Genomic DNA, 16,326 nt, shown 5'->3' with positions numbered 1-16,326 from the left:
CCCTCACACTCGAGCTCAGCAAAGCTCCTGATAATCTGTTAAACACTTTTGTTACAGAACCAGCCCTGGAGCTGCATTGCTGGTTGTCCATGACATCTCTGGCTCGGAAATCGGACTGCAGGATTTTTTTTCCTTGTGGCGAACATTAACAAGTTTTAGGAGGGAAAAAAAAAAAAAAAAAAAAAATTGTGGTGTTTTTTTTTTTAGCCTGGCCGGATTGAGGGCAGGAGCTGCCAAGGCGGAGGGGCGGCCCGTGCTGGCAGCGTGTTCAGAGCATCCCTCCCCCGGCCCGGCCCCCCCGGCCCGGTCCCGCCCGCCCCGCCGGCGATAAAAGGCGGAGGCGATCGCGTCCGGCAGCAGCTGCGAGCGGAGCGGAGCCCAAAGCCAGCGGCACAGCCCCCGCCAGCCCCGCAGAGATCTACACCGCAGTGCTCACCGCACCTCCCCGGCCCCGCAGCAGCCACCAGCGCTGGGTAAGGGACAACGACCGGGAGAAGGGCGGGAGGGATGCGGGGATTCGCGGGAGGATGCGGGGATGCCCTGCAAAAGGCGGGGGCACTCCGAGAGGGGTCTGGTGGGATTTTCCCCCTCTTGCCATAGTCCGGGGGGCGGAGGGCTTGGGTGAGGGGGCCCTAAAGTGAGCCTTCAGGAAAATATCCCAAAAAAAGCAAAGATGAGGGGGGGGGTTGTCTGTGGGAGGTTGGGCTGCCTGGAGAGTTCTGATCAATAGAGGAAAAAGGCAAATGGATTTAACTAACGTACTTCTCCCTCTCTCTTCCCTTGTAGAGCTGAGATCTTCCACATCTGCTGCAAAAGAGATGGAAACCATGCACGAGCTGATCCCCTTTGCCAAAGAAATGCTCAGCCAGAAGCCCAACAGGAAAATGGTCAAGCTGTACATGCTGGGCAGCGTGCTGGCTTTCTTCGGGGTGGTTATTGGCCTGGTGGAGACAGTGTGCAGTCCTTTCACCTCCCAAGGGGTGCTAGAGGAGGAGGAGAACAAACCTTCCTCTACAGGAGGGCAAAGGCTTCCCCAGAAACAGGAGGATTTGATCTTGGATAAGAGCAAGCAGCCAGCAGCGGTGCAGAGGGCCCTGGTGAGCAGGCAGCACGGGTGCTGAGAGCCCCGAGGCTGCAGAGGCTCCTGCTGAGCACCCGAGCACCAGAGACTCTGCCCTGTCCTACCCGGTGGTGGTTCCAGCACGAAGAGTTGGGGGTGGCTGAAGATGGCAAGCACAAGACTTGGAAGAAGTGGAGGGTTTTATTTGCTGCTGTGCAGCAGTGGGGGAAAAAATACCTTTTGTTGGTATAAAAATGTGCACGATGCACAGCGTGGTTTCTTATTTTTATTACAGACGCATTTTACAACATCAATAAATATTTTATACTGTACCAGTGCTCTCCAGCTTCATTCATTTCAAACTCTTCTCTTGCACACAGACAAAGAGGCTTCATTTGCCCCTTGGACTTCTCTGGGGGAAATAGTTGGGGGGTGGCTGCAGCTGGGGGGTGGCTGCACACTCTGGTAAAGCCCCCCTGGGGGAGATTGCCCTTGGAGCCTGGGGGTGGCCTTTGCCTTTGGTCCTAAACTGGCCAACGTGTGGGGAGGAGGCAGTGGTTTGTGTCACATGAGGGACAAGACACTTGTCCTCAGCTGGAGGTGTGTTGAACTTCCGTGGGGTTGTGTTTCACGGGGTTATCCAAGTTTAATGGCACAGATTCGTGTCTGCCAGGGACACGTGTGCCCCAACTGTTTAAAATAAATCCTGTCTGTCATCCAGCAACCCTCTACCATGCACGGCTAAAAAAAAACTTGAAAGAAATCTTCTGCCTTTCCTGGGATCCTCTGCAACCCCATCACAGACACCTAATAGTGCAGAATAGTATTAAGTACCAGGATTATGGTGTCACAAGTGGAAAAACTGAAGCATAGAGAGATATGTCATGGTCAGCCTGGAGGGTGCAGAAACAGGAGTCCAAGATTCAGGGCCCTCAGAGGACTTTCACCCATTTAAAAAATCTTTCATAAGAAATTAGCACTCAAGACTACCTCACATTAGTCAAATCCTTCTGGGTCAGGTTTGCCTTCTCACCACCTTAGTGCTCTCCTCATATGGTGCCCATACCTCCCCTCCAGTTATCCAGCTTAAAGCTGAGAGGTTTGTGGGGCAATCAAAATAACTTCTCCTAAGACAGCTAACGGGATTAGACAGCTAAACCACACACTGCACTGGTGGCTCTGGACCCAACTTGGTAAAATCTTGTCCTGCTGGAGATCATCTCCTGCCTCCTGACGCACTGCTGGCTCAGGGGCACATCACCCCACAAGGTCAGCCCCAAAGGCCAAGCCTCTGTGCCTCCATCTCTGCAGCAGATTGCCTGACCCTCAGCAGAGTGGTGGCTTAGACAAATATTAGAGGCTGATTTTACCACAATGACCATATAAAGTCTTATTTAAACAGCACAGTGATAAATTCAGTGTGCACAGAGGCTTAGGAATCCATTTAACGACCATGAATGACAGAGTTGCCAAGATGCAGTAGGTTAAAAGGCTTCAGCAAACTTCTCTGCCTCAAACCATGGCTCCCCAGCCCCCCCAGGTCCATGTTTCAACACCAGACAAACTGCAGAAAGCCCTGGACAATACAGCTGCCACAAAAGAACTAGAATCAGAGCACAGTGGAATCCTTCCAAATACCCATGTGTCAATTGCAAAGAGAAAATGTAATTACAACAATTATTACTGGGATAAGCCAGCAAGCAACCAGATGGAACAAGAGGTACAGTCAATTCTTGTAAGGACACCTCAGGCAAGTGCAGTGCAGAAGCATATGGAGCATTTAAGACCCAGTTAAACTGAATTCCTGAGGGATAAACTCCAGGAGAGATCTACATGTTGCCCAAGGTGTGAGTCAAACTGCTGAGCATCACAGGATTTTGGTTGCTGTTATTCTCTTGTCTGAACTCCCCTGCCTTTAGCCTGCAAATCTGACATTTTCCTGGTGCATCAAATCCTCAGGAAAATTGCAGCTGGCACAAGATATGCTATTTGTCTGTACCCTTACTGCAACACCTCTTCAAAGATCTTATTTCAGCTTGGAGCCCTTGCCCAGGCTTTCATCATATGGAGCTGAAGGCCACCTGAAACCCAGCATTCCTCCCTCCCTGCCCATGGCTTCACAGGCAGGAGCCAAATGTCTTTAGAGCCTCCTCACTCCTTATTTGCAGTTTGGACTCTGGATATTTCAACACCTTCCAGATTAAAATTAGGGGCCCAGATAAAGGTATCAGCCTCTGCCACCCAACACCAAGGGCACTGGGAACATGGATTGCAGCCAAGATTTAAAGCAGCCACAGTACTTACAATCAAATACCAAGGCAGCCATTCCTGACTTGGTCACACAGGAAAAAATTTAAATTTAGTCCTTAGGCTTGCCTTAAACCCATGAGTGTTCTCTCTGAGCCAACAGCGAGTAGAAATACCACATCAAACCAAACCCAGACCCACAATCCTCTCACCCCTCCCTCAGGACCCAAGAATGACGAGAGAGAGAAGCCTCTGTACTTAACAAGGATTTGATAATGGGTTGAAAAAATCCAGATATCACTCAAACCAGAAAAAAAAACCCAAGCAGTATCCCAGGTCCTGCCAAGTGCTTTTGAGTCCCTGGAGCTGCCTGCACGAACCTGCCCGAGCCCCAGCCTGGAACGTGTTCCCTGCAGCATTGCGGGGCTGGGGGCACAGCAGGGGCTCCCCAGCAGCTCCCCCAGCTCTGCTCTACCAGGCTGTGTCGGAACAGGTTTCCCTTCACGCCTCTGCTTCCTCCCGGGGAGCTCCAGGCAGCGCTAAATGAAGAACCTCCCCGGTGCCGAGCCCTCGGCACAGAGCCAAGCATCACCCTTTGAAGAATCGCGGCTTCAAAGAGCAGGGTGATCCAGAAGCAGCGTGCAGGGCAGGGATACATCCAGGAGAACTTGGGTGAAGCCATCTGAGAAGCGAGAGGCTGCTCCCCTGGGGTTCCTGGGCTTCCATCTCACCCCACCAGCTCCCCCTGCCCAGGGACAAAGGTTCAGCAGGAGCAGGACTGGGCTGGGATCAGAAAACACTTCTCAGCAGTAACCTCTCCCTTCCTTCGCTCCCCACCCCCAGGAAAAGGTTGGAAACAAGTTCTTAGGTTGCATACCACGAAACAAACCCAGAAAAAGCTGCGAGGGGGAGCGGGGAGCAGCGAAGCCCAGGACAGGGTGAGCCAGGAAGAAAGGGCAGCAAAGCACGGCCAGACCCAGCAGCTCCTGCACGGACACATTTTCTTTAACAGAAAGTTGAAGCTATGTCCTAAACAGCCGGCAATTCCGTGCTTTACTATCGGCTACTTCGTTTCACACAAAAACCCTGAGCAAACCTTCGCTCCTCATTCACCACCACCCCAGGACAAGCACAGCCCTCTGCGGTTCCTCTGTGCTAAGGCAAAAACAGGAGCAGGAATCCTTCCCGATGCTGCACAAAGGTTGGAGTTATTGCTTTCCTGCATATCCTCCTGTTAGTAAACAAACAGCAGTGTCTGCAAAGAGCCTCTCCCCCTGCCAGCAACACCGGAGCTCCAGTCAGGTTAATGAGTTCGTTTTCTTGCAGCCAAGGAATGAGGTGTTTGCTCCATGATCATGACCCAAGTTCAAAGCAAAGGGAGGCAGGAAAAGGCAGAGTGACTGTCCTGCTGTTATCTGACCAAGTGTGGGATTAGTACTTATCAGAGGGAAAGTAGAGAGCAGAAAGAAAAGGGGGAAAAAAAAAATCTATAAAGCAGAAGCAATGCCAGAGAGCTCCACTGCCCAGCCAGGTATGTCACTAAACTGAATAATCCTTATTTTAAACCTGCAATGGGGAAGAAAGAAAAAGAAAAAGTTTTGTTTAAATAAAGAGGGGTCTGAGAGGAACCACCAGGAAACTGTGCCCATGTCCATGGGACCGTGGTGCAGTCCCTGCACTGCAGAGAGGCTGTTCCTGCAGACACAGCTTGCTTTCCCTGCTGAGCAGAGGCAGCTCCAGGAGCTCAGGAAGCTCCTGCAGCACATCCCTGCCTCAGGCACCCCAGCAGAGTCTGGAACTCTGTGATGATCTCCAGGCAGAGCTGGAGCATCTCCTGCACCTCTTGGGAAAGGGGATGGAATTGCTGTGTGCTGCCTGGCCTGGGAGCTAGTGGATGTGATGTGGTTTTTTCCTCAGGCCACAGTCACTTAAAAGAAAAAACCAAGCTCTTGCACATTTCAGAGCAGGAACCACAGGAGGAAGGACCCTAATTTCCCTGAAGAAAAGTCTTTCATTACAAACCTCCCTGTGCCTGAGCAACACCTTGGTGCTGGGCCAGTTGCACTCCCAGTGGCAGGTTCAGCTCAGGCTCTGCTCCCTCATCTGCTCACAGGAGTAGGCAAAGGTTAAAAAACAAAACCACAATAAACCCCACCTCAGCAAAGCATTTCTGGGGCTGTTTGGGGGTTGTAGGCCCTGCAGAGCCCCCAGTGCCCAGCACAGGCAGCTGCCTCGGGGTGCAGAACAGCGATGCCTTGGGGAGTACAGGACCTTTGCTGCTGTCCTGCTGCAGGTCCCCCCAAAACACAGCAGCCCCTGACCCCCCCAGACTGAACTGGACCCAGGCTGCATCTCCACACACACCCAGCTACAGTGCCAGTGGGAATAGGGGCCGATGTTTAACCACCTGCACTAGGGCTGCCTCTGATGTTCTTGAAGTGAAACTTGATGCTGCTCGGCAAAGACACACCTCTTCCAGGGTGTTGTGCAAAATTCTGCATTTTAACGTAGGACAGGAAATATGAAAAGAGCCCGGCAGAACCCAAACAGCACCCTGGGTTAGGCCGAGGTTTGCCAGCTCCCATCGGGGTGCAACACAAAGGGTTTGCTTTACTTATCCAACCCCCCCGTGGTTTTCCAGTGCTTGGGAAGTTGCCGTTCCTCCGCTAACAGGTTTTAAAGGCTTGGCATTGCTGCTTCCCTTTGGAGCGGCTCTGTAGAGGGATTTTTTCCCTCTTTTCTCTTTCATGCTTTATTTCCTGCCTGCACAGTGGAATGGCTTGGTTGCAAAAGATTCTCATTCCCTTTTTGGGACTGGTTTTGGCCTTCTGGTTTTATTCTGCGAGGGAGAATTTCAAACCGGGTAAGTATTAAAAGTGAATCTGTCTTTAAGGAAAAATATTAAAAAGCCACTTTGAGCATTTTGCACAGAAACTATGCAGAGCTTGGACCAAACCATGTCTGAGCCTCTACATGGTGGCTGATACTGGAAAGTTGTTTTAATGCTCTAAAATCAAAGGAGCAAGCAATACGCAGCAATGCTTAGAGAGGGAGGAGGTGAGGCAGGGGTCTGAGATGGCGAGGGCTCTCAACACTCCATTTTCCAGAGTGTAACAGAAGAAATTCTAAATATGACTTTTAAATGTTGGATTTTAAGTTCTGAAGCGTGCATTTCAGAAATTGTTTTTATTACAAAATAGTTGGGGTGTTGGGAAGTTGAATCTTGACTTGTGGGGGAAAAGCTGTGGAAGGAGCGGAGCGCTGTCCCCAGGTCCCTGCGTTCAGCGGGGGCTGCAGCTGCTCCTCCCTCCAACTTTTTCCAGCAGATGGAAGAACCATCCCAGTGCTGGATGCTCTGCACTTGCAGGCTCACTTAGCTTCCAGTTAACTGCTTGCTCTCAGGGGCACCGGGGGATTTAATGTTATTTATTTTAAGGATGGTGTTCGGATGAATTAAATCCCTGTGCCTCGGTCCCTCAGAGATGCTGAAAGGGAAGCGTGTGATCGTCACCGGAGCCAGCACTGGGATAGGAGAGCAGATGGCTTATCACCTGGCACGGATGGGAGCCCACATTCTGATCACAGCACGGACAGAGGCCAAGCTGCAGAAAGTAAATGGCAAGCTGAGCACTCACACCTGCACACCCAAACCACTCTCACAGCCCAGGTACACGCACGGACACACACGCGTGGGATTGCCACGGCACAGACACCAGAGAGGCAGAGCTGGGTGCACAGGTCTGCACACTGTGCTGCCCGGGGCTCCTGCACGCACAGGATCCCCTCTCCTGCAGATGTGTTCGTGCTGCAGAGCACTTACTACAATATTTGAACTTGCTGAGCTCTGTACACACATCCCCAGACACACCGGCCCCCTCAGCACACACACACACACCCGCATTCCACTGTGGTGATACACGGAGCTCCTGCTGCCCCCCACCCACAATTCAGGCACAGACTGCACTGATAAAGAGCCAGACCACCCTGGGTAACAACCCCCCCCAGAGGAAGAATTTTTCAGGCTCCCTCTGAAGGCTCCAAACATACTTCTGAAACTCCAAACTGCTGGTTTTTAAGGCAGGGACAGACACAACACAGGAAGCAACAACACCCTCTCTGCTAGGGCAGGGTGGGCAGGGCGTTTCTGATCCTGGTGTTGGGGTGGCAGGGCTGGTCAGGGGGTTTCTGATGTTGGTGTTGGGGTGCAGAGCAGGGGGCTTCTGATGCCTGATGGTGGGGTGGCAGAGCTGGTCAGGGGGTCTCTGATGCCTGGTGTTGGGGTGACAGGGTAGGGGGTTTCTGATGCCTGGTGTTGGGGTGCAGGGCTGGTCAGGGGGTTTCTGATCCTGGTGTTGGGTGCAGGGCTGGTCAGGGGGTGTTCTGACCCTGGTGTTGGGGTGCAGGGCTGGTCAGGGGGTGTTCTGACCCTGGTGTTGGGGTGCAGGTGGTGGAGCAGTGCCGGGAGTTGGGTGCAGCCTCGGCGCGGTACATCAGCGGCACCATGGAGGACATGGCCTTTGCTGAGCACGTGGTGAAGGAGGCAGGGACCCTGCTGGGTAGGTGGACACTGCACCCTTCCTCAGCCACGCTGATCTCTGCCACGTGCCCGCTCAAAAAAGCGGGAGAGATGGGAAGAGATTTGTCCCCAGCCCTTCCCGTCGCAGCCCCGCTCCAGCTCAGACTGAACTGCGCTCCGGATTTCATCTCCGTGCCCTCGTGACATCCTGTTCCAGTGCCACAATCCTGGATTTCACCACCCCCAGCTGCTGGGGGCTGCAGCCATCCCTCAGGCCTGCAGCAGCCTTGCTACCATGGCCATGGGTCACGGCTGCAGAAAAGCAGAATTCCAGCTCCATATGGAGCACTCGCTGCCTCCTCTGCCCCAGGCCCACAGAGAACTCAAGGGTGACCTCCCTGGTGTCACAGTTTGAGTGGGAAAAAAACCCATAAATCACAACTAAAATTTTACTGGCAGCCACCGTCCCAACTCTATCTATAACTCCAGGGATAACGGGCCACAGCCCTGACCCAAAAACCTGATTTCTTTAGATTCCATGTATCCTGCTCCCAGGAAAAGCTCAGCCCTCAGCCCCCCAGCACTAACTCCTGCTCCTCTGCTTGCAGGAGGCCTGGACATGCTGATCCTGAACCACGTTGGCACATCCTACTTTGGTTATTTCAATGGGGATGTTGAGCACGTACGAAAGCTCCTGGAGATCAACTTCCTCAGCTACGTGGCAATGACCACGACAGCTCTGCCCATGCTGAAGGAGAGCGAGGGCAGCATCGTTGTGGTCTCATCCATGGCAGGTGAGTGGGGAGCAAGGTACCTGGCATGGGAGTCAGTCAAGAGACCCCATGGGGTAAATTTCAGAAGCAAGCAGCATGGAGAGACACCAGGCATCCTGAAGGAGCCATAAGTGCTTAATGCACTCAAAAAAAACCCCACCCCAAAACCTCAAATCTAGATCATTTTTGCATTCTTTTGATGGCTTTGTTCTCCGCTGCAATCCCCCAGCTGGGTTTTTTGACCAGCCCTGGAGTGAAAGTCCTTAGCCTGGTGTCAGGGTCAACAGAGCTCCCAGACCTCCAGTTTTATGGAGGCACAGAAATGCAGTCAGCAATCAGTGCATGGGATCTCTGACCATGCATCTGTGCTTGGTAGGTCAAGTTCCTGCTAATATTTGTAGATTGAGTTGTTGACTCACTCTATTCACAAAAACATGATTGTTTAAGAAGTTTTTGTTAAGTCAGGAAACTAAATTACTACCAGATGTCCCTGCTCACAGCCGGTATGTTGGTTGCTGTTCTGGTGATCATATTAGAGCTCAGTATCCAGAAACAAGAGCTTAAACTTTGCTCCATCTGCTCTCTCTGAGGGTTTCCTGGTTACTGAGGGCTGCTCATACCCTGACCAGAGACATGAGACTCAATGTTGGCCTTAAAAAAGCTGGGAGATGACAGAAAGATTTGTAATGCTGTTGCTGAGGTGCCAGGATGACATTTCACTAACAGTAAAATCCCTTTGGGTCAAATACTTTGTGTTGAAGAGCAAAGCAGAGGTTTGGGCAGCGCAGCTTGCTGTGCTCTAACAGAACTTCACTCTGTGTCCAGGTAAAGTTGGGTTTCCCTTTACGGCCCCCTACTCTGCAACTAAGTTTGCCTTGGATGGATTTTTCAGCTCCCTGAGGCAGGAATTCACCATCCAGAACATTAATGTTTCCATCACTCTCTGCATCCTTGGCTTCATCGATACTGGTAAGATCAGAGCTGCTCGATCTGCCTGGAGCCCAGCATCACCCTCAGCTTCTCTCCCTGCCCTTCACTCCCTTTGCCCTCAACTTCTCCCCCTTCATCTCTGCTGCTCCCACAGCACAAAACACTTTGGCTCCCTGGGGGATCCTACCTCTCACCCACCAAAAAACAGCCTCGAAACTCACTTTTTTCCCCTTGCTACATAAAACTGAGCACTGTGCTCAGGCTGGCACAGCCCCGTGTTCAACCAGTATGAAATAGGCACCAGTATCCCACGGACCCCTTCTCCTCTCCCACTGATCCCATCTCCCGATGCCAGGAATGTCCCACAGGGGTGTTGGGGCAGTTCCAGCCTTCCTCTGGGCAGGGTAGCCTCCTGGATTCCCCCTTTATTCTTTATTTTTTTTCTTTGTCCTATTTTTCACAAAACACTTCACCTGCCTCTGCTCTCTCCACTTCTTCACTGGGAGAGGCACTGCCCTGTGCCCCCCTAACCCCGGGGTCCCCCTCCTTCTGCCTCTCTTCCTGGGGTCTTTCTCCCTCTCTCTGCGGTCCCCCTCCTTCTCCATCTTTGCAGGGTTTCTTCTCCCTCTCCCCGGGGGTCCCCCTCCCTCTCTTTCCAGGGTCCCTCTCTTTCTTCCTCTTCCTGGGGTGTCTCTCCCTATTCCTGGGGGTCCCTCTCCTTCTCCCTCTTCCCAGGGTGCCTCTCACTGGGGATCCTTCCATCTCTCCCTCTCCCCAGGGTCCCTCTCCCTCTTCCCAGGGGTCCCCCTCCTTCTCCCTCTCCCCAGGCTCCCTCTCTCCTGGATCCCTCTCTCTCCCCAGGCTCCCTCCCTCTCTCTCTTTCCCCAGGCTCCCTCTCTCCCTCTCCCCAGGCTCCCTCTCTCCCGGATCCCTCCCTCTCCCCAGGCTCCCTCTCTCTCTCTCTTTCCCCAGGCTCCCTCCCTCTCTTTCCCCAGGCTCCCTCCCTCTCTCCCTTTCCCCAGGCTCCCTCCCTCTCTCCCTCTCCCCAGGCTCCCTCCTTCTCCCTCTCCCCAGGCTCCCTCTCTCCTGGATCCCTCCCTCTCCCCAGGCTCCCTCTCCCCGGGGTTCTCCCCGCTCCCGGGTGCCCGCTGTGCCCTCACCCCCCCGCCCTTTCCCTCCGCTCAGACACCGCTGTTCGCGCCGCCTCAGAGCTGCTGTGGGTGAGCCCGGCGCCCCGCGCCCAGTGCGCTCTGGAGATCCTGCGGGGGGCGGCTCTGAGGCGGCGGGAGCTGCACTACCGCTACGGGCCCACCCGCCTCCCGCTGCTGCTGCGCGACTGCGCCCCGGAGCTGCTGGACCGCATGGTGCGGAGCCGGTACCGCCTGGACCGCCTGCAGCCCGCACCCACACCGCGCACCCCTCACACACACCGGACACAGCACCCAGGTTGAGCGGCGGAGGAGTGCGGGGGGTTCCGCCGGTCCAACACTCTCCTCTGCCGGCGGGAGAGGAGCGGTGCAGCCCGGACCGAACCGCTGGGGATGTGATGGAATGGGATGGGATTGGAGGGGATTCCCGGTTCTGCTGTGTCCCGACGGGAAGAGCCTTCCCTGGGCTGGGGGAGAGCGGTGGCAAAGTCACGGTTAAATAAAATTCACTAACAGAACATCCTGAGTGATCCCTGGAGTCTGCATCCCCCCCTCTCCCGGTGCTGCTGGCTCCGGAAAAGTCAAACCCTTGCAAGAACCCTTCGTTATTTCATGTTAGGAATAACTCTCTTCAAGACCACGTTGTTTGGGGGTTTTTTACCGTTTCGTTTTTTAGTTTCATGGCCAAATGCAGGTTTTTACCCCAAGCAAAACTTGTCCCGAGATGAAGCAAAGCCAGACCTCCCCCAGCACAGCTTTGCTCCTCACTGTCTAAAGGACACCAGGAACTGGAATTTCTCCTTGTCCCAAGGTCACCCACACGAACCAGTACACACAGGGGAAATTCTGCAGTTTTTCAGGTGTGAGAACCACCCAGCACCGTCAGTTTTACACCGAGGGTTCTGCACTGGGGGAACACGGGTGTCCCAGCACCCACCCAGTAACACTCCCATAGCTCTGCAGAGCAAGGAGCTTCCCAGGGCCCTCCTTTCCATGATTTTAGAACCACACCTGGAACTGGGAGCAGGGCAGGGGTGCAAAGGGACAGCCTGAAGTCCAAAGGACACTTTCCTTTAGGTTAATGTTTGCTAAATCACAGGAAGTGCAAAGAAAAGATCCAACAGGTAGCAGCAAGCTTGTGCAAGCCAAAAATCATTTCAAAATTGCTGTCACTCCCAGCCCTGCCTGCAACCTCCCAACACCTCCACTGCTCCCTGGCCACTGCCTCAGTTTCTCTTCCTCCTGCCCGTACTTTTGCCAAGGCATGGGGCTGCTCCTGAAGGTTTTCATCCCCTTGCTGGGTCTGCTGCTGGCCTATTATTTTTATTCAGCACCCGGGAGTTTCAGTGAAGGTAAGTCCTTGCAAAAACTCTCTTTAAAACCAGGAGGCTGGTGCCCGAGTGGCAGCGTGTGCTCCTGCAGGGCTTTGGGGGGCTGTTCAGAGGGCAGCTGGGAGGATTCGGGGGGAGCACAGGGCTCAGAGCATCCTGAACCTCCTGGGAAACCCACAGGATTACACTGGGATCTGCTGGAGTGCACAGTAAGCACCTGTCCTCAGCAAAGGATTATTTTGGGAAGCATAGTTAACCACTTGTAGCCTTTATTTTTTTTTTTTTTTTTTTTTAGTCAGCTCTCACCAATTCCAAAGCCACTCCCAGACCAGGCTGGATGTGGAGCTCAGGTTCCACCAAACCCACTGATTAAAGAGCAGATTCTGGGGTCTGCACGAGTGGTGCTGCCCCCCACTTCTGCTCCCAGTGCTGAGGGGCAGAGTGGGCAGAGAGCATCCACAGCATCATCCACACTGGGGGAGGGTGTGGGCTCCAACCTGGCTCCAAACCCTGCCCCGTCCCTTCCAGAGATGCTCCGGGGGAAGCGTGTGATCGTGACAGGAGCCAGCAGTGGCATTGGGGAGCAGATCTCCTACCACCTGGCACGCATGGAGGCTCATCTGCTGCTGACAGCACGGAACCAGGACAAGCTGCAGAAAGTAAATGGCCAAGCACATTTGCAACCCACAAGCCCTGGGCAGGCAGGGATGCCAGGTGCTCTACAGCCCTCACATCCCCAGCATCAGTCCTGCACAAACCTGTTCTAACACACACCCCACACCACAACAAATAGAGAGATTTCAATGCTGACAGCTCTGCACTTCTTCAGCTCTGAATTCTGATCTCCACCAAGGACTACATTGGTCTGCCCAAGCCCTGGCCTGGTCACCCCTTGCCCTTTCTGAAACCCTGAACCTGTTCTTGCATCCCAGATGCAACAGAATCCAAATGAAGCAAGCACATCCCTATTTATAAGTCCTAAATATTTGGCTTAGATGTGTCACTGTTTAACTCTGCACCCAGAAACATTTCTCTGAGCCACACATCTCCCCCAGGAAGGGAGGGGGGTTCCCAGTGGGACAGGGACACGTGCTGCCCATCTGCCCCAAGACAGCCACAGCCTTGGTGGGACGGGGGGGGCTGTGGAAGGGGGGGTCCCTCACCATTCCTGCTGTCATGGCAGGTTGTGCAGCAGTGCCTGGAGCTGGGTGCTGCCTCTGCACGCTACGTGAGCGGCTCCATGGAGAACTCCACGTTCCCTGAGGTGGTGGTGAAGGAGGCTGAGAACACCTGGGGTAGGTGCTGGGGACCCTGCCCTTCAACACACCCCATGCTACATTTTGGGGCCATCCCAGCCTCCAAGCAGCTGCTTCATTCGGAGATGCTGGTTGCTAACCAGAAGCTCCCTCTGCCTGCAGGAGGTCTGGACATGCTCATCCTAAACCACATCGGTTCCACCTACTTCAACTACTTCAACGGGGACGTTGAGCACGTTCGGAAGCTCCTGGAAACCAACTTCCTCAGCTACGTGGCAATGACTGTGTCAGCCCTGCCCATGCTGAAGGAGAGTGAGGGCAGCATCGTTGTGGTCTCATCCATGGCAGGTGAGAACCCAAGGGGCCAGGCTCTCCCTGCCACCTCCCTTCTGCCTGCAAGGGATCCCTGCTGCAGCTCCTCAGAAGACAGAATCAGGACCATAAGGCAGAGAGCCACCCCCTGGGAGTTGGGATCAGCCTGTGATTTATACCCTGGATGCACAATTCAAATCCTCTCAGGGTTTTTTTTCCATGCCCTGTCCTGACAGTCTCTTTGCACCCACTGATCACCTTCACACACTGCAGGGTGCACACTGAAGGTCATTTTTATGTGTCTTGCCACAATGACACATGCATTTGCTATACATATATGCATACATACATATATGCAGGAAAAAAAGCACAGTATCACCCACAACTGAAGGTGCTTCATGCCATATGTTACATTTTAAACATTCCTGCATGTGTTTATTTCTCTCAAGCATCCATGGCAGATTACTCAGCCATCCTGCATCACCATATTGTAGCTACCTGAAAGGCAAGAGGAGGGGAGAGCTGTGCAGCTTTCTGGTGTCTGCTCAGTATGTGAACCCTGACTTTGTGTCTCTGCTCCAGGTAAAATTGGGTCCCCATTCTGTGCTCCTTATTCTGCAACTAAATTCGCCTTAGATGGGTTTTTCAGCTCCTTGCGACAGGAATTCATCATAGACAAGGTCAATGTTTCCATCACCCTCTGCATCCTGGGCTACATCAACACAGGTGAGCTCAGCACTGGTGGCCCTGTGACTTTCCAGGCAGAGCCAAGCCCACCCAGCACTGCTGCCAGACCTGCTCCAAAATCCTGAAAACCTTCAAAAAGTGTGGAATGAGACCTCTGGCTCTGCTGCCCTTGCAGTGAGGCCAGGGGAGGTGGGGATTCCCTCCTGTGGTCACTCAAGGGGTGGAAAGCACAGTGCTGCCATTTTATTTATTTTAACCATCCCAAGCCTTGGTTCATGCAGTGGGTGGAACCTCCAGAGTTTTTCAGGGGAAGCTACAGACACCCCAGCTGAGATGGTGCTGCCCATGGCAGCCCTTCCAACACCTCTCCTTCCCTCCCTGTCCTCCCATCCCTGCAGAGAATGCTGTCCAGGCTGTCTCCCACGCCATCCACGGGACACCAGCACCCAAGGAGGAGTGTGCCCTGGAGATCATCAGGAGTGGGGCCCTGAGGCAGCGGGAGCTGCACTACCCAGCTGGGATGGGCACCAGCATGGTCCTGCTCAGGGCCATCGCCCCAGACTTCCTCGACTCCCTCGTCAGGAGTAGCTACAAACTGGAAAACATCCAAAGAACATAACTCCCAGGGTGGGGAGAGCACCGGGACACCTTGGGCCAGGCACAAGGGTTGTAGGTGTTCATCCAGACACTTGGGTGCCCTTTTCCAGGCCACTGGGACAGCCCCACAGCAACACACCCTGGAAACAGGAGATGGCTGCATCAGGAGCTCAGAACACGTACCATAAAAATACCATTTTCCATAACACACACTTGCAGCTGTCTTTTTCTGATCAAGAAGCATTTCAGAGAAGCTCCTGGCAGCAGGACCTGCCCTCCAGGTTTCCTGCTCACCCTCCAGAAACTCTTTGCCCACTGACAGCCCAACTGAGAACAAGGATCTGGGCCATGCAAACCCCACACACCACCCAAAGCCATGAGAGCAAACTTTCTGCCATGTAACCCTTCTCAGGAGGTCATTGGAAAAATAAATCCTAATTTACTTTGAGACATCTCTGCTCTGACTCGTGTTCCTTTTCCATGTGTGTGAGCACAGAGCCTTTATCAGCACCCAGCTGGTTAAACCCCCACCTCCCTGCCTGATTTGCATTAATGCAGCTTTCACTTCTCTAAAGACCTTTATGAATTTCTGCCATTCGTGACCTCTCCTCAGCTGCCGATACACACTTTTTTTCCCCCCCTTCCAATCTGCAAGAAGCCTTAAAATAATCTCATTACTGTACTTCCCTAAGTCTGGATTTCTCTACCCCAAAGCAGCTCGGGGAGACACAGTCACCCAGTGCCACCAGAAGCTCCTGAACCAACGCTCAACCTCCGCCTGTGGGACACTGATAAAGAGAGATGGCCCAGGAGATAGCTGCCAGCTCTGTTCAGAGAGGAGCTGGGGACTTTGAGGTCCCAAGATAACCCAAAATTCCCCCCCTGAGCTGGGCTCTGCACCCCGGCTGCCAGCAGAGACAGGAACCGGGGCTCGGCTGACACATTTCCTGTTTGACAGAGGGGTTGGCACATCAGCCTCTTCCCACCCCAAAACCCCTGCTCACCCCACTCCTCTGCAGTGCCCAAGGGGCAGGACAGGACCTTCCGGGCAGGACAGGACCTTCTGGGCCAGGTAAGTGCCCTCAGCACCACGGCTGCAGCGAGGGCTGGAGGGGAGCAGAGGCTGCAGCACTCAAGGCAGTGCCGTGCACCCTTTTTTTTCCTCTTTTTTCACCCCGTTCTCAGTCCAGACAATTGACACTGGGAGGCTGTAACATGAACCAGCAAGAAGGACTTTTTTTTTTTTTTTTTTTTGGTTTCCCTTGAAGCGAGAAGTGTAACAGCTTGGAAAGCAAGGATAAAGGACATGTCTGTTAATTGGAGAGGGTAATTTGGAGTAGCAGGAGGAAACAGAGTATTAGTGCATCAAGAAGCCCTCACAAGTTTGCTCAGCACAAGGTGAGTAATGGACACTGTATTTCTTTAAACTTTACCTTGCTTTAAAGTTAATTTTTCATTAACCAGGGATA

The 16,326-nt window shown here is 53.4% G+C and overlaps 3 protein-coding genes across 5 annotated transcripts; all 3 read left to right on the top strand.

Moving 5' to 3' along the window:
- Nucleotides 1-317: 317 nt before the first annotated feature.
- Nucleotides 318-1,392, top strand: G0S2 (G0/G1 switch 2). Its single transcript, XM_071768466.1, has 2 exons — nucleotides 318-473; nucleotides 787-1,392. Exon 2 carries the CDS (start codon nucleotides 819-821, stop codon nucleotides 1,119-1,121), a length of 303 nt encoding a protein of 100 aa, XP_071624567.1. The 5' UTR covers nucleotides 318-473; nucleotides 787-818; the 3' UTR covers nucleotides 1,122-1,392.
- Nucleotides 1,393-5,808: 4,416 nt separating this feature from the next.
- Nucleotides 5,809-11,192, top strand: LOC139807326 (11-beta-hydroxysteroid dehydrogenase 1-like). Of its 3 annotated transcripts, none has more exons than XM_071768162.1 (6): nucleotides 5,809-6,170; nucleotides 6,788-6,918; nucleotides 7,752-7,863; nucleotides 8,432-8,617; nucleotides 9,422-9,565; nucleotides 10,712-11,192. In XM_071768162.1, exons 1-6 carry the CDS (start codon nucleotides 6,083-6,085, stop codon nucleotides 10,975-10,977), a joined length of 927 nt encoding a protein of 308 aa, XP_071624263.1. In that variant the 5' UTR covers nucleotides 5,809-6,082; the 3' UTR covers nucleotides 10,978-11,192. The 3 variants fall into 3 exon arrangements, with proteins under 3 accessions (XP_071624263.1, XP_071624262.1, XP_071624264.1); XM_071768161.1 differs by having other exon boundaries at nucleotides 6,788-6,974; XM_071768163.1 differs by having other exon boundaries at nucleotides 6,086-6,170; nucleotides 6,744-6,918.
- A 581-nt stretch (nucleotides 11,193-11,773) lies between these two features.
- On the top strand, nucleotides 11,774-15,305 carry LOC139807325 (11-beta-hydroxysteroid dehydrogenase 1-like). The gene is made up of 6 exons (XM_071768160.1): nucleotides 11,774-12,026; nucleotides 12,534-12,664; nucleotides 13,189-13,300; nucleotides 13,424-13,609; nucleotides 14,156-14,299; nucleotides 14,659-15,305. The coding sequence occupies exons 1-6, from the start codon at nucleotides 11,939-11,941 to the stop codon at nucleotides 14,877-14,879; spliced, it is 882 nt and encodes a 293-aa protein (XP_071624261.1). The 5' UTR covers nucleotides 11,774-11,938; the 3' UTR covers nucleotides 14,880-15,305.
- The last annotated feature ends 1,021 nt before the right edge of the window (nucleotides 15,306-16,326 follow it).

The sequence above is a fragment of the Heliangelus exortis genome, chromosome 25 (assembly GCF_036169615.1).
Source record: "Heliangelus exortis chromosome 25, bHelExo1.hap1, whole genome shotgun sequence".
Lineage (NCBI taxonomy): Eukaryota > Metazoa > Chordata > Aves > Apodiformes > Trochilidae > Heliangelus > Heliangelus exortis.
The sequence above is the reverse complement of the archived record's forward strand: the minus strand, read 5'-3'. Positions and strand labels throughout refer to the sequence as shown.